The sequence below is a fragment of the Eptatretus burgeri genome, chromosome 5, assembly GCF_056783735.1.
Source record: "Eptatretus burgeri isolate ZD-2024b chromosome 5, Ebu_testis_v1, whole genome shotgun sequence".
Taxonomy (NCBI): domain Eukaryota; kingdom Metazoa; phylum Chordata; class Myxini; order Myxiniformes; family Myxinidae; genus Eptatretus; species Eptatretus burgeri.
Window position 1 is genome coordinate 33,939,625 of NC_140965.1, and position 24,228 is coordinate 33,963,852.

Sequence of the window (24,228 nt, forward strand, 5' to 3'; positions counted from 1 at the left end):
GAACCACCCACTCCTTCCTCCCTATGATCCCTTTCCTTGCTTCAGGCAAAGCCGCAGCTGAACAACTGAGATGAGAATAGTGGGATGGGGCAAGTGTGACTTTCCTGGTTGTTTATGCAAGAGGCAAGTAGACAGAGTGTTCTTGGCAAACATTGAGATTTCAATGTCTTCTTGAAGTGGCACTTTGTAGGAGCATCCAAATGTTGCTCTGCCTGCACCACTATCATTTCATACCATCCTTCAACTTGATCATCCATATACCTCAATATTGTAAAGAAAAGATATACAGTGTAGTGTTGTGGGTCACGTGGGAACACTTGCTAGTAAGATATTACTTGAATGAATTACAGTGATTTCCTTTTAAGGTCCCATCAGATGTGAAATGCTATTTCCATGATATTTGTCAAGTTCCATTATGTTCCACGAAGTAACTTTTAACACCATAGCAAGGTAATTTTTTGGAAGGGAAACCCTCATATTATCTCGAAAAAGAAATAAATTCATAGAGAAACAAAATATTGATCAATTGTTTGTTATATCAAAAATTCAAACTAAAAATGACAACTACTGCAAAATAAACCACAGAGATGACAACAATGACGAGGAAAAAAATAATTAACTTCATTGGATAAAAATGACTGCCAAACTGACTTGTTCTTGTTGGGGACAATTTTTTCCAAGTCTGATTAGTTATATGATCAATAACTCACATTAAATGTGTACATGTTGTCAGACATATTTACTTGAAGATACTTGGTAGCACAGGCAACAAAAGAATTCCTTCAATATGTGCAATACGCCCACAAATTCAGACAAAAATGACAGTTCTCAGGGTTAAGGATGAAATGCAGTGGTTCATTTAATTTAACAATTTCTGTGTAAGTGAGCAACAGGTGGCATCTGTTTGCCTTTTTTTAACCGTTTTTATCTCCAGTCCACCTCCCATAGTTTTCTCAGCCCTCCATCGCTCCCCAGCTCCTCCAGGATGTGTGCATTCTTCCAGTAACCCTCTCCTGATTAAACTCTCAAAATCCAGCTTTTTACAAACCTGCACCCTTTTGTTCCCCTTTCCTCCCATTTATGGATGTGCCTTCCTGAGGATGTTCAATCGCACCTTTTCCTCCAGAGCTTCAAAAACAAGCGGTGCACCACATCTCCTGCCACCCTTCACATCCTTTCAACTGTGATCTCCCAACCCTACCTGCAACCTTTTCTACCACCGTTACCTAACTCAACCCTTTCCTCTTCATTCATTTCCTTGCTCATTTTGTCCAATTGCAGTGCTGCTGTCGTTATGTTGCCCATTTACCCCCCCCCCGCCCCCCAACCTATCAACTTGCTCTTCCATTTCTCTCTTATATTTAAAGTATTTATATGTTTTCAAAGATTAGCTTGGAAAAACACATGATGTCATATGCATTCAAGCCATGGTTGTCTTCAAAGTAATCAAGGAAAAAAATAAAGTGATCAGATCAAATAGTTCTTAATTTTGGAAGTTTGCTTTGTGCTTCACTATAAGATCAAAAGTGGAATTGAATAGTGCGAGCTCGGAATGATAGTCACCTTCACTCCAGATTTTAGTAACAAGAGAGGAACACATTTTAACATCGTCCCGCATGACACAAAATTACAATTCCTCAAGTTAACGAATGAGCAGGGTCAACCTTGTGCTCTTGGAAACTACTATTTGATGACAACTATGGCATTTAATGACTCACCATCTCATGTAATGCTTGCGGCAAATCAGGCAGACCTACGGTCCCCTCGTCGGGTTCCGAACAACTCGAGGCCATGCTCATGCTGTCTGTTAGGTCTCCAGACATGCTTCCCTGCGTACCCCTCATTAACAAGAGTGCACCATCTGCAGGACTGCAGGGGCTGCATGGCAACATTTCCATCTCGCTGCTGGGGGTCTTGGCTGGAGGGCTCATGGTGGGTATTTCTGAAACTGCGAATAGACTGCACACCGTGTACATTCAGGACACATGAATGGGCTGTTTATATACCTCACAGTGTACAGGTCTACTTTTTGACAGCTCCCATCTTGCGAATGCGTATGGGACAGGAATTTGAATCAATTCAGCCCGCTGATTCACCCGCTTCCCAGCGAGCTTCCTCAGGCCAATAGACCCCGACCCTTTTCACGTATGACCCTGAACCTTAAGTATGCTCATTACTGAGGCAGAGTTGTGCTGCTAAAGCAGTGTCCCTTCACATTAAGACAGGAATGTCTAATTTGGCTAAGGTGCTGGCATAATATGGCCTGCTCTTTTTGAAAAACTATGGAATCTTTCACTCCGACACCTCTACCTATCAGATGGATTTGTGATATCTGATGCTATTTATTTATTTTCGAAAGGACAACACAGTGGGGCTGGCAGGATAGCCAACACTTGAGGTACACATAGATGCTTCTGAGTTCTCTAGCCTGGGTTGAAACCTGGGCCAAGCTATAAACAGTCTCCTGGTGTTTTGCAGGTGATGAATCAATGTGTGTGCCATCCCTCAGATGGATGTTAAGCCGGGCATCCCATGTGCCAGCATTATAGTTTGTGGATGTTAACGATCCCAGGGTGTCCTTGAAGATTAGGCAAGCTATTGCCAGCACCCTGGTCAAATTGCAAGTTCCTGCCCTGACTTCCTGTGTTGGAGTTGTGACCCATCCAGGATTGTAAACCGAGGTAAGAAACTGCCACTCTGGAAAGAGCATGGTACATTATGATCTGATGATACAATATAGTGCATAATGAAACACAATACCTAGCTTGTGAAGCACCAGTATGAGAGTATGTGGCCATGTACACTCCCTCAGTCATTTACAGAGAACCAAGTTTCATCATATTCATGTCATGACTAGCAGGGGGTGCAACTTACAGGCTCAGGCGCTTCACCATGCTCTTCTTATTCCCCGGAGTATTGGGGGTGCTGTCCACAAGTGGCTCAGCAGCACAGGACAGCGCGTATCTGTTAATGACCAACAGGACACAATAACACATTGTAATACAAAGGGACCCAGGATATCACTAAACTTTTCTACCAACCTAATAAAGATAGAGTAGATCTTTGTATTCCCTGTGGATTATTTCCAAAAATTACAGGCATGGTTGTTTCGAATGCTGAACAATTATGAGCTTTATTATATTACGATCAAGAACTGTCAAAACTCCATACGAATTTCAACCTCAAAATAGTTGATGTCATGGTTAAGTGAGCAAGAAATTGTGGTTGCAGCCAAGTGAAAGCTGTCTTACCCTTCGCTCTCTGACAAGGGTTCCTGTCTGTGGAACCATGCCAAGAATCTGGGGGCAGGGTTCAAGCTGTAATTGTTGCATGCTGACTGCAGGAGACGAATTTGTGCAATTATTTCAAACTCCTGCACAACACAAAACAAGGTTGGTTAATGCTTAACACCAAACTTGTGTTAATAAAGAATTGTGTGGAATTTTGCAAAAATCCACTCTTCTAGGATTTATTAGTAACTGATCTGTTTTGAAAGCTCAACAGCAAAAACATTGTCAAAAATAAATAAAACTGCAGTATGTTCATGACAAATTCTTTATGCGGTTGTTGGAACAATTTTGTGTGAATGTAAAATAATTTTATATCACCAAAAGGACAGCACAACATCCCTAACACCACACCCATACATGCACAACACCCAACGGAAACTCCACCAATCACGCAACCGACACGTCACCATGTCCAAACCGGACAGGGACCCAGCCGTGTTTGTGCCCCAGAAACACAAACCAAGAACCTTCACGACACTCGCAAATGCATACACGCGCACAACCAAAACAAGAGTAAATCGTAAAAAGAGCAGTGCGGATAATCGATGATGTGATTAGCGTTTGTTTAGGGTTCGGCAAAATAAAAACACTCCTCAATTGACCCCTCGCACCGGCACATGACTGGAAATGAATTGTCGCCTCGGGAATAAAAGTGGACACATGACAAGGATCGGGGTCTATTGGTGTGAGGAAGCTCGCTGGGAAGCGGGTGAAACGTCAACTGTGATTGGGTCTGCTCTTGCTTGTTTATTACTAAATTAGCAGAGCAGATATAGTTACTGTTTTGGTTCGATGTGCCTTTTCTCCTTTTAAAAATGTATAATCTCAACCGCCCAATGTTATTTATATAAATCTGACAGGATGGCTGTGAGGGAAGCACACTCGCCTCAAAGCCGTTGAGCCTGGGTTTGAATCCCGACCCAGCTATACACTGTCTTCCCAGTGTTTCACAGGCCGGATGATTCATCAATATGTGTGCCGTCCCTCGGATGAATGTGAACCTGGATGTTTCATCTGCTGGCATTAGTTAAATGTTAAATGTCCCATGGTGGCCTTCGCGAAGAGCATGTGAGTGATTGACGGCACCCTGGCCAAATTCCAAATACCTGTCCTAATTACTGCTGGGTCGTTAATGGCGAACCAATCAATAATAACCCTTGCCAAGAAACTGTTTTAGCAGTGCCGATGCTCCATAGCATATGGTATGGTACATTGCATTTGGTATTTGATGAAGTGTATTACGAAAGAGCTTACTATTGTGAGAGCCAGTGACATCATAGATCATGGACATTGTGATGTTATCCTTGAGCGCGAGGTTAAATGATATGTAAGCCAAACTACTTTATCCAAAATGTTGGTTCTTCATAACTAGCTTAATGAAGCAGAAATACTAGCAGTACACTGCCAAAAATAATTTTCTTATAAGAAAATGTGATTTTAAAAGAAGAAACGTTTTCTCTTTGTCTTTCTCTCTCAAGCGCAAGGTTGCTGCGTTGCATCATGGCTGGGAGCACGGCAATAATGTTGATGCAGTGTCCCCTGCTGGTTAGGACAGGAATTTAGAATTTGGCCATGGTGCCAGCAGAGCTCACACAATCTTTGCAAATGACACAAGCAAACCACGACAAAAGGATTCTTGCAACAAGAAAATAATTTCTCATGGTTTTCTTGTTTCGAGAATACTTTCCATATTTTAAGAAAATGCTTTATTACGAAGGAAATTATTTTTGCAGTGTAGATATGGCTTATTATATATATATATATATATATATATATATATATATATATATATATATATATATATATATATATATATATATATATATATATTGTTACGGATTCGCGCCCGCCGGCGTGCTGACGGCCACGTAACTCGAATCGCGGCATGTCGCCCACCGGACGGACAATCCAGTCGTGACCCTCTCGGACTAACGCCGGGAACCAGTCACGGGTGGACCTTTCGGTCTCACCGCGATCGAGCCAATCAGCCCCCGCGTGGGATAGGGTTGCTCGCCAAATTCGACCTACCTAAGTACCCACACGGAGGGTAGACCGGGCGATCGCACCTCGCCGCAGGTCGACTTCGGACACGGGCCACTTAAGCGACCCGTTCCGTACTATCGGGATAACCGAGCGGTGTTATTCGTCGACCTCGACGGTTCGATTAATTATCGGGCGTATTCAGCCCACTACCAACCCTTTACGTGAAGCAAGATGAGGATTCAATGAAAGAAATGACGAAGCGAAGCGGGAAACAGTTCAACACAAAGCACATTTATTCGCGATGAACGGAAAGCACACATATTCAATTCCACCAAAAGCACATAGAAAAGGAAAAGAAACACAATGCAATTTTACACAAAAAGCAAATGCGACAATGCAGATCTAATACCGATTACGCGAGCACACGGCAACACTTATACAATTTTACTTCACAGACGGCGCCGACAACACATATCCAAAACCAAGAAAAAGAAAAGAGAACCCTCAAGGATGAGGCGGGCCTGAGGCCGAGACCGGGTCGGGCCTACCCGTCTGGTGATGAGACGCGGAGCGGCGATGGTGCCTCAACTCCGCGGGCCTCGCGGACAGTGTCTGGTAGGGGGTGGGAAAGGGGCCCCCTTGGTCGCACTATCTCAGCGCGGGGGGAAACAGGAGGGGGTTGCTGATGCTTGGGGGAAAGGAGGATTTCTACTCTGCCTCGAGTCCCGCGACGAGCGTCTCCACCTCGACCAGGTCACGCCGTCGGCCTCCCTGGTGTGCAGCTCCCGGCACGACGCGAGCACCCCCTCGTCTGCCCTCGCCGCCTCTCCACAGCTCCGTCCTCTTCGCTCCGACTCCAACGCACACGACGACGACGACCAACTCCTTCTTGCTTCTTCTTCCCAACTCCACCGACTGCGAAGTCTTAACTCTCTTGACTTGACGAACGCGGTCGCTTATATAAGCCCCGTGGCTTCGCTCTCTCATCTTTGACCCCCTGCCTTCGACCTTTCACCTCGCTCCCCATTGGCCCGAGAAAAAGTGGGCGTGAATGCATTTTGATCCATAAATTTGCATATAGCGATCGCCCTCCAACGCCCTGGAGGCGGGGCCAAATCGCCCCTCGCTCACCGATTGGACGGAACAAAAGTGGGCGTGTGTCGTTTTTGATCCGTTTTTGAAGCGGAAAATCCGTGGTTTTGTACACGCTGTTCGGTGCGCGCCCTGCACGAGTCCAACACCGGTACCCACAAGCGGCGCAAGAACGGTGGCGATGCGACGGTTGTGAGGTGTGACGTGAAGCGGCGCCGCGGTGGGTGGTTGATGTTGTGGTGGGTGGTGGTAACAATGGCGGTTGGTCCAAAATAAAGATAGTAAAAGAAAAACGGCTATCCTGAAGAGTCGCAGCACGCATAAATGACATGTATTCCCACTAGACAACGGGTTTGGGCCTAACTACACATATACTTACGGAGATATCTCACCTAAGGGACCTGAATGGTGGTTTGCGAATTTGGTAACCACAACAATATATATATATATATATATATATATATGTATATATATATGTATATGTATATATATATATGTGTATATATATATGTATATGTATATATATATATGTATATATATATATGTATATGTATATATATATATGTATATATATATATATATATATATATATATATATATATATATATATATATATGTATATGTATATATATATATATATATGTATATATATATATATATATATATATATATGTATATATATATATGTATATATATATATATATATATATATATATATATATATATATATATATATATATATATATATATATATATATATATATATATATATATATATATATACCATAAGGGGAAAACCAGAAACGTCACTTTTTATAAATTTCAGGGTTATTGCACCTGCCAATAGTTGGCAACATAAGGTTTCCTCTCACAATATTACTTAAACAAATAACCAGGGGTATCACTTAATTTATATGGTCTAACGTTTAGCCGTGCAATGAAAAAACAAGTGTTGTCAAAGCTGAACAAGTAGAAACCCAGAGTTGTCAGTACTTTACTCCTGGTTATCTCCCTTTCATTCATGTTAACTGTTCCACCATAATATTCAGAGTTGAGAAACTAAAAAATGAAAGGTTGTATAACGTTCACAGCATAAACTCTGAGCACGACAATGGCCTATTTGGTTATATCATGGGCTCCGTAGTTGGTGCATATCATGGTTCAAGCCTGGTCAAACCTTTATTGTGACTTTTATGGGACCCACGCCGTGGCTGAATGGTTAGCGCATCTGAGTACCCATCCTCATTCGATGTACCCACCGCCCAATCAACTTGCTTAGGTATATGAGGGAGTCACATGAGGTGACTTCGGCTATCGCGGGGGTGGTTTATCCTTGGTTTCCTCCCGGTTTTCCATCATATTAAGTAGTACGGAGAAAGAAATGGAGAATCCGTTGTCATATAAGCGAAATACTCTTGAGTATGGCATTGAACTCCAATCAAAGAAAAAAACAATGACCGTTTAATGTTGAAAAAAATAATCTGTGATCACCAAAGTCATGTAATGTATGCGAATAACCAACAAGCATGAATTTGCTACACATCCTGAGTTAAAATTGCATGGCAATTATTAAACAAGGGAATAACCGGTGATGTCAGTTTGCAACATTGATTCGTTCTTTGCTCTTAAATTAAATAACAGAAGCTTGGCAATGCTACATGCTTAATTTGATCGGCCAATGATCACTCTTCCTTTTACTGGAAAATAAATCTATATGGCAGTTATTAAACATTCCACCAAAGTCTTGAAACTTTGTTTTTCAGTTTCTTCAAAATTGACTTATCCTGACATCTCTGGTTTTCCCCTTGAGGTATATATATATATATATATATATATATATATATATATATATATATATATATATATATATATATATATATATATATATATATATATATATATATATATATATATATATATATATATATTTACGGTTCTGAAAACCGCATGCCTCGAAGGCAATGGCATCCATCATACAGTGGTCCACAGACAGTTATTTCATGAATATATGTGCAGTTAGACCTTTCCCTCATGTCTAACGAGTCAAATGGGACGAAGTGCGATGAGTGGATCTCATAGTTAGATCTGATTATATCTCTATCTTAATTCCAACTCTTTTCTTCTTATTCCTGAAATAAATCCAAGGAGGCATCGCGACCAGATGGCCACTTCTGAAAACCACAGCAACATCCTCCATGATAAGAATGAGTCCTCGCGGAGGCCAAAGGAAGCATAACCTATACAATGGAAAAATCCTCCGCTGCATGATACGGTGTGAAATGGAATAGTAGGTCCATACGTTAAATTCCAACGCCATACAGGATGCACATGGCGTGCTCTTTTCAACCATAACAATTATATCCAATCCTTTCCTTCAATCCATCACACAGTACGGAGCACAAATAATGTACCTCTCCATTCTGGTCTGCACACTGATTGCAATGGCATATTACCATTGCACAGTATGGGGCACGAATAGCGCATCTCTCTGTTTGGGTCGGCGCGCTGGTTCACATTGGCTTTCATGTATGTATGTATATATATATATATATATATATATATATATATATATATATATATATATATATATATATATATATATATATATATATATATATATATATATATATATATATATATATATATATATCCGGGTGTAGTGGCGTGCGCCTGTAATCCGGCTACTCGGAGGCTTGGGTTGGAGGATCGCTTGAGGACGGGAGCTTTGCGCTGGGCCGCGATATGAGAGGGTGTAGGGCAGCCTGGAATCATGGCGAAACCCAATCATTATCCCTGTGTCGTAAGAGGCGACCAGGGTTGCGTCAGGAAGGGCATCCGGCATAAAACCTGTGCCAAATCAGTATGCGGATCATAATGGATGATTTGCTGTGGCGACCCCTAACGGGAGCAGCCGAAAGACGAACAACAAATGTGTGTGTGTGTGTGTGTGTGTGTGTGTGTGTGTGTGTGTGTGTGTGTGTGTGTGTGTGTGTGTGTGTGTGTGTGTGTGTGTGTGTGTGTATGGATACAAATAAACACAACATAGTGACCGAAGCTTTTCATGCTGCACTCTTCAGGGTAAAAATTGCAGCAAGTGAAGAAAGAAGTGAAGGCGTGTGTTTTCTACGCAGGTCTCAATAAGGTAAACGCTGATTGGTTCGGCCGTAATGACGTCACGGTTAATCCGAACGCCCATTGGTCGGCTCATCATCTTCACCTCGAGGTGAAAAAATTCTTCACTTCACCTCGTCTCTCCCGCCATGGTCTGCCCTCCTCCTAGTTCGATTAACCCTCCATGATAAACCCTCGTCATCATCACAAGCAACCTTCTCTGATGTGAATGAAATTTCCATATTGAATTTCCAGACAAATTTAAAGAATTGAGGGTACATCCTGCTCAGTTAACAAAGTGTGTCCAGTAGGCACTACGCTTACTCGGAGAATACATTGAAGGATGTAACCGGTAATCTTAAATTGAATGGGGCTTTTAAACCAGGCTTCTTAAATAACGAATATATAATATCCAGTGTGGATGTAAGATCGCTGATGAATTTAGTAAGCTCCGACACATGAGCGCTACACTCCGTGTTAATCGTTGGAATATTTACATGAATCAGCAGGGGTATCCTGAGACTGCCTGGAGACCACCCCCTCTGCATTTAAGCATCGATTGGCTCTCCCGCCGTGGTCTGCCCCTCTTCCTAGTTCGATTAACCCTCCATGATAAACCCTCATCATCAGTAGCAATGTTGATCATCCTTGATCACCTCCTCCCAGCACCCTGGAAGATTAAGATGTCCAATTGAGTAAACACTCGATCGTAATATAGACTTAATAGGACACAGAATAACAGACAAAGCCGGTGCACCCTCAACACCAAAACCGTCCTGTAATAGTGTCTGGCCGAACTCCCCGGACCACCACCTTCACCAGTTCCCTTCGCCTTCTTCCCTAACCAATTATTACCACATTTGTCATTTAAACATTAGACGCTCCTCCTGGCTGTTATGGTGAGCATCACCGTGGATTATGTCTCACATGGTAAAACCGCATAGTCCGCACAGAACAACCATCCGTCTGCCACCCAGACGATTGTTCTTGCTCATGCAGACCATTCAACTAGAAGGAACATGATGTGATCGGTGGGAAAATCGAAACATGTGGAGTGTGACGAGTATTCCACCAATCCCCATTGGACACAGTCCTCCACAAAAAAAAAAAAATATATATATATATATATATATAATATATATATATATATATAATTTTTTTAACAACCATTACAGAGTTTTCCATGTTTTCGTCATCAGAAATACATGCCTGTTTAAAGGGAAATTGGGGTGTTGTTCACTTATTCCTCCATGAGGATTCATTTCACCCATTTTATCTGGATGGGGGTGTGGCCAATACTCCTGCATTCATTTACGTCATTACCACGATTGCCATTGCTTAAATTGTTCCGAGAGTAGGTTATTTTACCAAGGAGGGTGTCACTGTCCATGCCATGGAATCGTTCTGAGTGGCTTGGAGGGAAACACATAATAAAGCTGCCCCCAGTGTTTTATCGTCACAATCATTATATGAAACAAAACAAATGAAGGAATAATTACAGGCCCCTATCCAGGCCCCAGGGTAGTTACCCCACCTGCCCCCTCCCCCCATCCCCACTCTCAGCACCTCTGACATTACCACTGTGCACCATTCATAAATGATAAAACCTTCTCTGTACACCATCCATTAACGATAAATATTTACTCCTTCCCACCACTGAACACCATTCATAAATTATAAAACCTTCTCAAATCATACCGCCATAAAACCAAGAAACACCATTTCTCCAAGGGAGTGATCAACATAACCTGACACGACATTGTTGGGGCACGTGACATGCCATTGTCTTTGGTCACATGACCCTCCGTGAGTCTAGCAAGGCTCCACCGGCATATTTTCATTTTTTTCGCTTCTGGATATTTTTGTTTCTGGATATTTACAGAGGTTCTTTTTTTCTTTTTTCTTTTTCTTTTCTGGAATCATGACTTTGAGTTCCATCAGCATGCCAAATTTCGAGTTTCTCACCTACCAAAGAAAGTACTAAACATTTACATCGATGAGTGAGTGAGTGGTTGGAAAGGGTGTTATATATTACATTACATCTGAGGTTGATCCAGATTTGGACTTTGATATGAAATGGTAGAGAAGTGGATGAAAAGGAATGATTTTTGAGGAAATTTCCCTTTCTATTGTTTGTAACTATTACCCAAAGGGCTGGAAGGATAGGTTAAAGGTATCTCACATCTGAGCTACAGTATCGAGACACGGTTTGAATGTCGACCGAGCTTTAAGCTGTCAACCTTGTGTTTTTGCATACCCACCGACAATGCCTTAGGAATGAGCCACACCTGTAGTTGCACCCCTCAGTGTGAGGAAACTAATGAGGAAAAATTATTTAATTATGAACATTTCAGGAGATTTTCAGTATGAATAATTATGCACATGTTGTTCTTCTTTCGGCTGCTCCCGTTAGGGGTCGCCACAGCGGATCATCCGTTATGATCTGCATACTGATTTTGCATAGGTTTTACGCAGGATGCCCTTCCTGACGCAACCCTGGTCGCCTCTTACGACACAGGGATAAGGATTGGGTTTCGCCATGATTCCGGGCTGCCATACACCCTCTCATAGCGTGGCCCAGCACAGAGCGCCCATCCTCAAGCGATCCTCCAACCCAAGCCTCCGAGTAGCCGGATTACAGGCGTACGCCACTACGCCCGGTATGAATAATAATGCACATGAAAAACGAAAAAGAGCACACCAAAAATAGAATGCTGAGATTGTGAGCAAATGGACAAGCTAATTATGGTTAATTTGAATACCCTGTAACCTGGAAATGAAAAGATTTGTGAACACAGATCTTCCTCTGCTTTAAACTAAGGTCAGGACAAAGCCACAGTTGTTGTAAAAGAGGAAAGAGTTGTTTACATGGAGACTGCTTCCTCCACATCCACCATCTGCCTTCCTGGCCTGTTTGGATCACGTGGTTTGTGGCCCAGACTACCATAAATATTATGAGAATGATCGTTTCTGCTTGCTTTGCCTTTTCTTTCTTTGTTGCAGCGACAGCAGTTTGTGTATTTAATTTCTCATCTTGCTCACTGTTGCTTTGTGAATGACATCGCTGATGTTGATGGTTTGAATCAAATGATGGGATCAAACGTCATATATGGCATTGATTTGTCTTTTGTTTCCCAATGTCATTGTAATAAATAAGAGAGTGCAATGATGTCTCCTGCATGTTTTATGTTGATGATGTCTTGTACTGCACCTATCCATCCATTGGGACCATACTCTTTGCAGAGCGTTGGTGCTTTGTAAGCAGTCTCCTTGGCTATTGGACACAATCCTGGATGGGTCGCCACTCTGACACAGGATACCAGCATGCTGGTACTCATTTTGTCAACCTCGGAAGGATAACAGGCAGAATCAACCCCACCTGGTATGAATTCAACAGCTGAGTGTGATTTGAACTCAGGACCCTCAGATCCCAAGCCCACCACCCGAACCATTAAGGTAACACCAGGCTTCTTGTACTACAGTATATGCTATTAGCACGCTCTGATTGCAATAGTGAGCATCAGCCACAGCTTATGTCTCACATGGTAAAACCACATAATCTGCAAAGAAACAAAAGCCTATCTGCCACCCAGATGATTGTTCCCCCATTGCAAACGAAAAAAACCAGAAGGCAAGTGCCATCTGGTGGAGATGTAGGCCAAAATGTGTGGAGTGTGATGAAGCGCTCCCACCCGATCTCAAACGGACGTGCAACTCATACTGTGACACAGGCTGGCCAGGCTCGATGATTGAATGGCAGGAATTTGTAATTTGTCCAGTGTGCTGGCAATGACCTGCATGCTGTTCATGAAAGACACCATGAGATCTTCAACTTCCATGAACGACTTTTAGCATTTGCAGCCGAGTTCTCTGGCTTGACATTAATCTGATGGATGGTGCACACATTGGTGCATCACCCTTTATGTGAAACACCAGGATGATGGTTTATTGCTGGGTCAAGGTTGGAACCACCGGTGAAACAGCTCAGAGGCAAGTGTGCATACCTCTAAGCTATCCTGCCAGCTTCGGGCCAGCACGGAGTGAAGTGATAATTCAAATGTATTTTTGTTTTCATGAAAAGGGAAGAAGTGGGGGAAGGTGTATGGGGCAGGGTTCAGACTTCATTCATCTATCTTTTCTGTCTTGTTAAATGACATTCTCCATGAAGAGAAATAATCAACTCCTGTTTGGAGCATTCCATTGATTTTTCACCCAAAACTACTCATTGTTATTTGTTTCAAGTGTTTCAGAAAGTCTGATGTGTGTCCAAGTGAATAATGAAAATGGATCAACTCGAGGAACAAATGGTGTGCACCATGAAAGATGAAATGGAAGTGCTATGTAAGAGGAATGACATTTACCTTCCGGCGTTTCTCAAAGTTGATTAGACCACCATACACAAAGTCTGGCAAAGCTGTGTCCAGCATCGTCAGGTCCGTGAGGAATGTTCCCAGGTACGGAACGGTCCCTTGCATGAGCCCCTGTGATTGAAGTAGATAAAAATTTGCACAAGATATTTTGTTGCCGTTGACCAACAACAACGATAATGAGGAAGTTGCAAAAATCTTTTGCAATTTTTGCACAGGCCACACGAACTTACCAACTCCTTTTGAGACTGCAGTCGCTTGATGGAACGTTTCTGGCTGCCCTTGATGCAGCTTTCCATGTTCGCAAACTTTGATGTTCCTTCCTGTAGATTCAGGAAAACAGGATGAATGAGCAAAGTTCATGATTAGTGTTTGACACACTGTTAACTTCTCCACTTGTTTGTGCCTTTCAAGAAAGATTATTCAGCAAATTTTCTGCTGCACAAGGTTTTTTAATATATTTTTTGGTACGTTTACAAACAGAAGCTGCACTTCTTGGTGGGACAATTCCATGATTCACCTTCATCAGGATCTCACGGCTCATGAAGTAGTTGTTTTCATCAGAAAAGATCTCTGAAAGCTCATCAAAAATCAAAATCTTTTCCCTGAAAACACATTGAACATTTAGCAATCACAAACCTTTATATTGTATCATTCCAAAAGAAAACTACATGAATTCAAGCAAATGTTAGAAAATCTACTGGGATCTCTCATTCGAACTCGTAGAAAATTAGGAAATATTTTCATCAGATCTCATGAGAATTTTTTGTTGGGTAAACAAACAATAATTGTTTTAGATAGTATAGATCATCTTTTCCCAGTGCTAGGAGTAGATTGGTGGTTGAAGAACCTTGTTAGTGAAAACAAAAGGAAAGAAAGCCATTTATAGATGACGTAGGTTATGTAATTGAATGGCAATAACAAGCCTCCTCCCGATTGGCAAGTGGATATCATGTTTTTCCCCCCATTCTGAAATATTGATGAGATTTATAATTGTGTCAGCACACTTGGTTCATCGCTTTTTAAAAATAGACCTCATCGGCAAGAAACAAAAAAATCACAGAGAGTAATGTGATGGAATTCTTTATACTGACAAGTGAAACGAGGCTGTGGCTGACCTGGAAACGAATCCCCAAGACTTCTTTAGCCTGTGGATGGCATTGGACTGCAAAGTCGAGAGAATTGCACGGAGAGAAGAGAAGTTCTTGAGGATGCGGCATTCCTGTGTACATAACCGGGAGAACTTGTGAGAAAAATTTGGGATAAAGGGGTGTTATCATCGTCACTGAAGCCATTTGTTGTGAGGCTTTTATGAAGAAAGCATCAAATAGCTTTGGCAAAGTTGGAATGCTAGATCAAGTATCGTTGTACATCTTAACCTTGGGATAACATTGTAGAATACTTGAGTGATAAGAACTGCAGACTTGCATGGCCACAGTATTGTAAATATAAATGTTTTTGCAGCCTGCCACACAGATGAAATACAAAGCAATACATGGGGTAAAACAAACCTGAGCGATATCAATCCATTGCTCTATGATTCGTGCACGCAGAAGGGCAGATGTACGTGGTCCGGAAGAATGATCGCCAGGCCGCAGCACGGTCTCTTGCACAGCTGAAGTCACTGCGTTGAACTGCGTGATGGTGGCACGCACACTTGGAGCTAGATGACTGTTACCCCGCTGATCCCTACGTGACCATACGGAGCCCAGGCATTGGTGAGGGATAACTCTCCGGAAGAGTTCCTGTGTAAACCATGTGGTGATGAGAATGAGCATTTCGCATCGGGAAATGTTATTTGACACCCACACAACTGTGCACTGTCGTCAGACTATTATAGCCCATCTACCTATTATGTATGCAAAGAAGGGGTTGGGCATATTTGGGAAAAAATATTTCGAGAAAAGCAAGAAAAGGAAAGGCAAGAAAATAGCTGATAGATGGGTTGGGGAATAAGGAGAAAGAAAAAAAAGGATATGGAAGGGGTGGAGTGGGGGGAAGGTGGGGGGGGTTGAGATAGGTACTGGGAGGAGAAGGAAGGAAGGAAGGCCGGATGTGTGGGGCATATGTGAGAAGGAGGGGAGGGTTGTAAATATTCCACCATTTTTGCAAACATAACACGTAGATGACTCCTTGTTGCTCGGCCTCACTGTGCATGACTTACAGAATCCATGAAGGTGAGCTGTTCTGCCACAGATTCAGCAGAGAATGTGAGTATTTCCACTTTTTCATCTTCTGCTATCACTTCCACGTCATCCTCCTCACCAAGGGAAAACACAACACCACTCGACGACACTCCTCGTTCCACTAAAATGGCATCACAAGAACCAAAACAGTGGAAATGTTTCTTGATGAAAGAGCCAAGGAAATATATCCATAGCATTGTGAACACATCCTATAATCACAATACAGTATATTCCAAAATTGGAGATGCATTCTGCAGCAGAAATTCTCATCTCAAGCTTACATGGTTTGTGCTGTGACATAATGGGTTTTTTGGGGTTTTTTTGGAGGCTGTGATAATCCTATTTTTCAGCAGAGCTATTTCGGGAAATGCCTTGTCTATGTTATCCAGGCATACCTTCCTGAGTGAGGTGCAGCTGTGCGTTGGAGTTCAGTAAGCTGTGTGCCCGACGTTCAGCCTCAGAGCCAGGCGAAATCTTGGCAAAAAAGGGCAGTAGGAGATGTAAAGAGGAGAGGTCGGAGAGGAAATCTTCAGGATACTGATCAAACCAAACAACGAAGATGGAGGTCACAGCCCTAGAATGATGTGAATGAAATCAGTTGCAGTAAGAAAAAAATAAGTTCTCTAATCAAATACTGCATATTATATACATTTCCATTATATACATATACTGGTACATTATACATATATATATGCATTAGAGCAACTTGAGCTCAAAATTATAACAACAGAGTAATATATTTATTCAAATAGTGTGTTGGCAAACGATAAGTATATTTTTCTATTTATCCACTTATTGTGGTGGCATGATAACATGCTTTCAAACTGGCAATGAACAACAGTGCATCACCACTGCTACAGAGTATGGGAGCACCACTGATGCAATGCCCCTATTGCTCATTTCGCCTATCTCAGGAGGATGCCAGGCTGAGTCATCCCCACCTGGTGTTAGTTCAGCAGAAAACGGAGCTTGAACTCAGGACCCTAAGATCCCAAACTCACAACCCTAACCACGTAGCCAACACCAAGGTTAAAGTATAACATTTACTTTATCTCATGCAATGTCACAACAAATTAACCGATGTTAAGAAATTTGGTATTTATTGATCCAAACTTTCATAAAATTGCTTAACCTCTTGTGTATTAAATTCATATACTATTGTAGTATGGAAGCACATTCTCGGGGAAACATTCCATTCTCAGTAGAATGGGGCTGTATATGTATTACGTCTGCCAATATGGCAGAAAATGTTTTAATGCGCTTACACCCCCCACCCCCCACCACCCCTTATGTATATTCCATACCTCTCCCTCCCCTCCCTTTACTCCAATATCCCCACAAGCCTCTTTACCTTCTCTCCCCATGACTCACACACTGCCCTCCCCTCCTCTCTTACAACAAGCATCCTCTTCATCTTACTTTTCTCAATTTAAATTTTCTAAAGTTAATCCCCTTTCTCTGCACCATCTTCAGTAAATCTTTGTTGCATTGCAAACTCACTGGCGTGGGTTCGATTCCCAAAGGCTGCTCAGTAACCTGGCTCAGAGAGGATTTGGACTCCACCTCGTCTACTTGCCCACATAAACACCGACGTTGCACCCCAACGACATGCTCAAGGGTATGGGACGTTCACCATGCACCGGCATCAGATGTGATAAACAAGTGGTACAAACATTTTTATGTTAAGATATCCAAGAAGTTAATTCACAAAATAGTACAAATCTGCAAACTTCAGCTCCATATTTTCATGTTCATACTACATGGATGGATTGGATTAATAAAGATCAGCAACCTGAACATACTTCCTGAACATGTCTTTTCCTCTTGTGGTTCCATCACCAAGTCCATTGCTCCTTTCGGTGTTCACCCATTCCTCATACCTGCACATAGCCATAGATGCATTCCAGATGAGGTACTGAAAATGTGCAAATTGAGCTGACTTACAGCATGACAGGTTGTTCGAAAAATCATTTTATGTTTCACCGCAGTGTGCCTCACCTTTTCAGAAGGATCTCTAGGATGTCCTGTAAAGTAGCGAAGGCCCGGTATGTAGCCAGGAAGATGCTCATATAAGTGGATTCACTGTCACCAAAGGACAGGAGCAGGTTCTCTACCAGCTTCTCCAAAGTCCCGGCACGGATTGTACGGATCCGGCATGTTTCAAATTGACTTATGAAGTGCCCTGGTGGTAACTGTCGATTATCAATCTGAGATGGAAAAACAGGATAGAGTATTAACGGAGGCAATTAAGTGTATATCGTGTAGGAATGTCATTGAAGGTCCTCGTATGTAATCAAGTGAAGAGCACATTTAAAGTCCACAATATAATATAAAATTAAACACTTTTGTCAGCTGAGTGCTTGATATTGTAAACTTACCCCAAGTAAACGAGCACCCTTATTTGCCGCCTGTTGAATTTGCACTTTCCGCAGGCACACGCTGTACACAGCTCCCTCCTCGATCTCCTGTCCCCAGTCTTGCACAGAGCTCTGGTGGGATTAATGGGCAGCAGTTAGGGGTTGTAATATGGAATGTTCACCAAATGTCGTGGAACTCCACCTCCTCCTTCGTATGCAGCACAGGGCTGCGAGTGGCATCATTGGCTGGTGGTGCGGCTGTGCCGCTGATGCATAGCCTCTATTACCAGTACACTGGCACTAATTTCAATGACCTCAGAAGGATGACAGGCTGAATCAACCCCACCTAATGTTAATTCAACTGCCCAACAAAGGCTTGAGACCCTAAGATCTTAAGCCAGCCACCTTAACGGCGAAGCCAACACCAGACTTGTCATGAAACTTCGGTGCAACTTATTCATTGTTGGAATAATTTAAAGTTCCATGACTATCTCCAAAGTAAGACAGTACAGTTCAGCACACGGGTGTGCATTTTCGCCTCAACATTGAACAATTATTCAAATATGGCAGGTATTCAAAAAAAAATAATCTCTGAAACAATGATTTGTCAATTCATAAGTAGTTTTATAATGCAGATTGGATTCTATTTGAATATTTAACTTTGAAGAGATGAGTTACATGTTCACACTGTTCTGCAAAAGCAGCCGAGACTCTCATAAATACGATTTTTTTAAAAATTAAAGATAATTTTTCCCACAAATTAGAAACACAATTAGGGCATCCCTTTGCACATGGAGATACTGCATGGTAATATTGTGGCATTGATAGCCAGAAAGGAGGCCAACTGATCCTCATCAGCGATATCGGGCTTAGTAAATCATATGAGGAATCAAACGGTGTCGTAATGGAGAGGACAAGATGCTCGTGGCAGGAAAAGAAAGGTGTGCTAAAATGCTCCCACCCCCGCACTTTTCCCTCGACATGTACACGTCCTCCTCGGTCGTTTTCTGAACATTTTTCATTGCAAACTCAGCCAGCGCTCTACTGCTGACATTTATGATACTGAACATTTAACCGGTTATATCTCAGCGAGCACACTACCATTGGCCCAACGTTGAGCCAACGTCAGTGCGCTGGCTGGGATTGTTTGGATAGGTGGGGGTGCATCTTGTCCCCTATTTCCTGCCCAGGGCTCCACATTACTCCAATAATAGCTGACCACTCTCACAACGATCAGGTCAAACAGGCCATTTAACGCTTTCTGTAGGTTCATATAAGCATTTTGGGTAAATGTTTAAATCTGGGATTCTGGTTCATCTCACACTTACGATGCGGGCCACGTGCTATGACTCAGAAAATATTTTGAGGTCATTATGTGTCTTAGTCATTGACAAAATTCTTACAATTCTCACGTGGTATTTTTTTCTTTCTGTTCATTTTAATATTTTACATTATCGAAAAATAACTTTGGTTTGCAACCGTTAAATGGTAGCATGAGATGCAGTAGGAATGACCCCCATTGCTTCTTCTTCCAATCTACATTCTTGTTATTAAATGATTGCTATCATTATTTTCATTCATTCAGTGACAACAGATAATGAAAACTTGAATGTACCCGTTGCAGTACCTCGGTTAACAAACTCACAATGCCATTCATTCATTCATATGCAGCACAGAGCTGATGGTTGCATCTTTTATGCTGCTGATGCAATGCCCCTGTAGATTAGGACAGGAATTTAGAATGTAACTACGGTTGTGGCATACGATGACCTGATTTATTTTTCTAAACTAAAGCGGCGATTTTTATGATGTCTACAAACAGATTCGAGCAGATGGGCGAGCCAGAATAACATCATCACCGAAGGACGGTGCATTCAATGATGCAACGCACAACCTATGAGGCTGTGGGAAGTTTATTTAGTGCAGCTGGGAATCAAATACAAATGATATGGCTCAAAACCGTTTACGCTACCTCTGAGCTATCTATCATGTCAACCTCCCATTGCAATAAAGAGATGCAATGAGTAACATGTTTTATTCATATTTCTGCCTCCTCACTCATGGTTATTTTAAAATCTTTCTTCTTCCATATACAGTACATGGTTGCTGGTTTACATCATTAGCTTGAAGCATGGCTGTGCTGCTAATGCAATACCCCTCGTAGATTGGATGGTCATCCTCATGCTGTCAAGCACACAAGGATGCCAAGGCAGGTTTCATTTCCTTGTTGGCACAATCCTGGACTGGTCATCACTCTGATGGATGATACTCAAATGGCTCACCTTTTCCCAGAGCTGGTACTCATTTTGCTGACCCCAGACAGATGACAGGCTGATTCAAACTGCCTGGTGTTATTTTGGTATTGCTGGGGCTTGAACTCAGAACCACAAGATCCCAAGCCAACCATGTTACCCGTTAAGCCACATCAAGCTGGTATCACCTGTAGATTAGAACAGAAATTTGTCACTTGTTCAGGGTGTGAGCGATAACTTGCCTACTCTTCGGGAAGGACACCGTGGGATATTTAACATCCACCAACTAATGGCGGCAGACTGGTTACCCAGTTTATTGTCCGTCCGAGGAACGACATACACATCGATGCCTCGCCCTGCCTGCAAAACACCAGGCTGACAGTTTATCGCTGTGTCGACATTCAAACCCAGGCTAAACAGCTCAAAGGTGAGTGTGCATACATCTAGGCTATCCTTCCAGCCCAACTTTAAAATCCATCAAGCCACAATGGTGGTGATCATTAATGCATCGACGGAGATGAAAAGAAATTCAGCCATTTATGAATTGATCAAGATGACAAATAATGTTTCACACATGAGGAAGTGGCTGTGAGTTTATATCAAAACTATTATTCTTTTAACTGTTCTTCATGGGAATTTGTAGTTTTGGGAAATGGGAGAGTAAAAGAGAGAATTTGTAACAATAAAATACTCCAGGTGGAGTATTTTTGATGCTGGCCAACACACCACCTTCCAGGATGCACGACGTGAAAAACAATCATACCGACTCCTTTGTATGAAGGTAAAATAACCAGAATGTGATACGACAACAAAACCCACAATTCTTTCACTCTTCCAATATTCCATTCACAAAATCCATATTTAGTTTTTACTACTGAAATTTCTGCTTAAAATGGACAGATTCCAAACATGGCCGTCACTTTTATTCCATGAAACTTACTCTTCCATGAGCATCGCTCCTGTCAAGAAATGAAACTTTTCATTTTAATGTTGAACCCTGCCAGAATGAAAAAATGAAATGCATTGTGCCAAGATAACAAAGCATTTCCCTGTAATCATGATGTGAAATTGACAAACAACATTCTGGAAACATTCATTTCATGTGAATATTATACCCATGAGACAAGCATCCTTTGTTTGAGGAAGTTAAATGCGACAGCATTGTTCTGTTTAGCATTCAGTGGAAGAACTCGCCTTCTCTTCTTGAACCAGCCCCGGTGGCGTAATGGTTAGATCGTCTGCTCTGAGTTTGGGAGGTCGAATCGAACCAAAGACTATTTTTTTAAATGGTACCTCCTGCTTCGTTGCTTGACGTTCAGCATTTAAAAAAGGATAGAGCACTGACAAACAACCATAAGTTGGTCATAATAGTGCAGATATTAATGGGCTTAATGGCCTCCTCTTGTGTCGAAGTTCCTTGTAAGGGAACTCATATTATTAACAAAAAATATTCTGTGAGATTTAGAACTCTGTTCCTCAGTTTTCCTGCTGTGGAAACTGCCATGCTGCTTTTGTGATAGATAAATTGCCAAAAATCCTTGAGGCAATGCACTGCCACCTCGTGCACTTCATTATGCCTGCCATGCACTAATTCCGGGGTAGACATGCTATTTTCGGAGACATAACAATGATATATATTAACTGTAATAATAACCTGAAAAAAAACAACATTCATTTACACGATTAAATGAATAAACAATGTGAATTTTGTACATTTACCAAAGATGGAAATCCGCACTCACATCAGTTATGCAAATTGCTGCGGTGCTATTGCAAGACTGTTATTATGCCGTTGACGTCGAATTTACACCATGCTGGTATCATTTTAAGGGTTGTTCGCCCCGTCATCCGCAACTGTGACATACAACCTCAATTTTAAATACATTTCTTCATTGATTCATTGACAAAAATTAATCAAAAAAAAATCTTTTCGCAGAAAAATAGACATTTTCTTTCTTCAGACCATGAATCCAAAGAGACGACAAAATGAATCAGAAGCTGCATTTTGAATGCGAAAAGGGCGACTTGTTGAGACAGAGGAGCAACAAGAAGCACGATTAAGAAGAAATCGAAGAACAAAGCAAAAGGAAGAGCGAGTTTGTCAATGACTGAGATATTTCCTAACAGAGCACAAAAAAGAGAAGCTCAGCAGATATTTGCTGGTCAACAAAATGATGATGAGAGGACATCAAGGCAGATAAAATCATCTCCAGCATTAGAGAAAGTGGAATTCAGCTCAGCACAAACAGGTTGCTCTCTGGCAAACCTTTCCTCTGTAATATGTATATATATATATATATATATATATATATATATATATATATATATATATATATATATATATATACATATATATATACATATACATATATACACACACACACACACACACACACACACACACACACACACACACACACACACACACACACACACACACACACACACACACACACACACACACACACACACACATATATATATATATATATATATATTTTTTTTTTTCTTTAACGAATTTGGAATTCGATTGCACACAACATACAGGTTCCTTTAGTCAGCTATGTCGATAAGTGCTTGTTCCCTAGATAGCTCACCTTCCATTGTTTAAATGTTCAGAAATCGATATGATGCGCTGCGGATTGATTTTATAGTTAAGGAACGAAACAATGGAGATGTCCCTCCCCCTCTTCTGCGAAGAGAAAGAAGAACCCCGCCGTTCCGTGATTCGTGATGTCAACAACTTCCTCCCATCCGTGGTTGAGCGGGGATGGATCACGAGGGCATGAGTCGCGTGGGGGAGGGGGGCGGAGAAGGATAAGAGGAGATCCTTTCTTTGTTTGTGTTCGGAGTTCAGAGAAGGGAGAGTTGAGGGGCATCATTCAGCAAACCTTCGATTCCTGTTTAGCTTGGTTAGGGTTGAGGCCTTCGGAAGCTTTTTGCTTCTGCAGAAGTGGTAGTTCAGCAGAACTTAGGGTCCTGCTTGACTCCGGTTAGGGTTGGAGGCTTTTGAAAGCTTTTTGGAGAGCTGCCTTGTTTTTGGAAGGAAGTTGAGCCGGATGCTCGGCTTGAGCTGCGAATGGTGGCTTCTTCTTCTTCTTCTTCTTCTTCTTCTTCTTCTTCTTCTTCTTCTTCTTCTTCTTCTTCTTCTTCTTCTTGGTTCGTGGAGCTCTTTGTTCTCCGTTTGGTTCCCAGCTTGGTGCGACACGTCGGCCTCTTCTTGGAGGTGGTTCCTCGGGGAAGCGACGCATCGATGGGAAGGATTGGCGCCTCGTCTCACCAGCACGTGTTGAGAAGCGTCGGAGGATTCGCGGGAGCTTGGGAAGGATCGCGCCTCACGATAATTGGGTCCAGCTTGCTCTCACTGGAGCCCGGGTCCAAACAACTTGAAGACCACATGAGGAGGAGAGGTTCGAGATAGGTTCTGGGTTTCAGCTCAGCTGTCCTCCGAGCTGGAGCTCGTTATTAAACGCCTCTGCCACCATTTCTTGGGTGTGTGTGTGCATACGTGTGTCCATGCGCCCGTGTCTACTAAGTAGTAAAAACTGTTAAGTGATTGTGTAGAACGGTTGTAGTTCTCCTGTCATGCG

At 42.1% G+C, this 24,228-nt stretch overlaps 1 protein-coding gene across 2 annotated transcripts in view; it reads right to left on the reverse strand.

The window, feature by feature from the left end:
- The window catches only part of LOC147026198 (ral guanine nucleotide dissociation stimulator-like 1), a 59,070-nt gene that overhangs the window by 20,895 nt on the left and 13,947 nt on the right, over nucleotides 1-24,228 (reverse strand). For both annotated transcript variants that reach the window (XM_085881352.1, XM_085881353.1), the window contains 13 exons: nucleotides 18,408-18,518; nucleotides 18,028-18,236; nucleotides 17,832-17,909; nucleotides 16,425-16,603; nucleotides 16,008-16,150; nucleotides 15,355-15,588; nucleotides 14,962-15,065; nucleotides 14,364-14,448; nucleotides 14,077-14,166; nucleotides 13,838-13,957; nucleotides 3,252-3,373; nucleotides 2,875-2,964; nucleotides 1,719-1,959 (listed from right to left, as the gene is read on the reverse strand). In XM_085881352.1, the coding sequence (XP_085737478.1) occupies nucleotides 1,719-1,959; nucleotides 2,875-2,964; nucleotides 3,252-3,373; nucleotides 13,838-13,957; nucleotides 14,077-14,166; nucleotides 14,364-14,448; nucleotides 14,962-15,065; nucleotides 15,355-15,588; nucleotides 16,008-16,150; nucleotides 16,425-16,603; nucleotides 17,832-17,909; nucleotides 18,028-18,236; nucleotides 18,408-18,518 (1,806 nt within the window). The remainder of the gene's footprint in view (nucleotides 1-1,718; nucleotides 1,960-2,874; nucleotides 2,965-3,251; nucleotides 3,374-13,837; nucleotides 13,958-14,076; nucleotides 14,167-14,363; nucleotides 14,449-14,961; nucleotides 15,066-15,354; nucleotides 15,589-16,007; nucleotides 16,151-16,424; nucleotides 16,604-17,831; nucleotides 17,910-18,027; nucleotides 18,237-18,407; nucleotides 18,519-24,228) is intronic.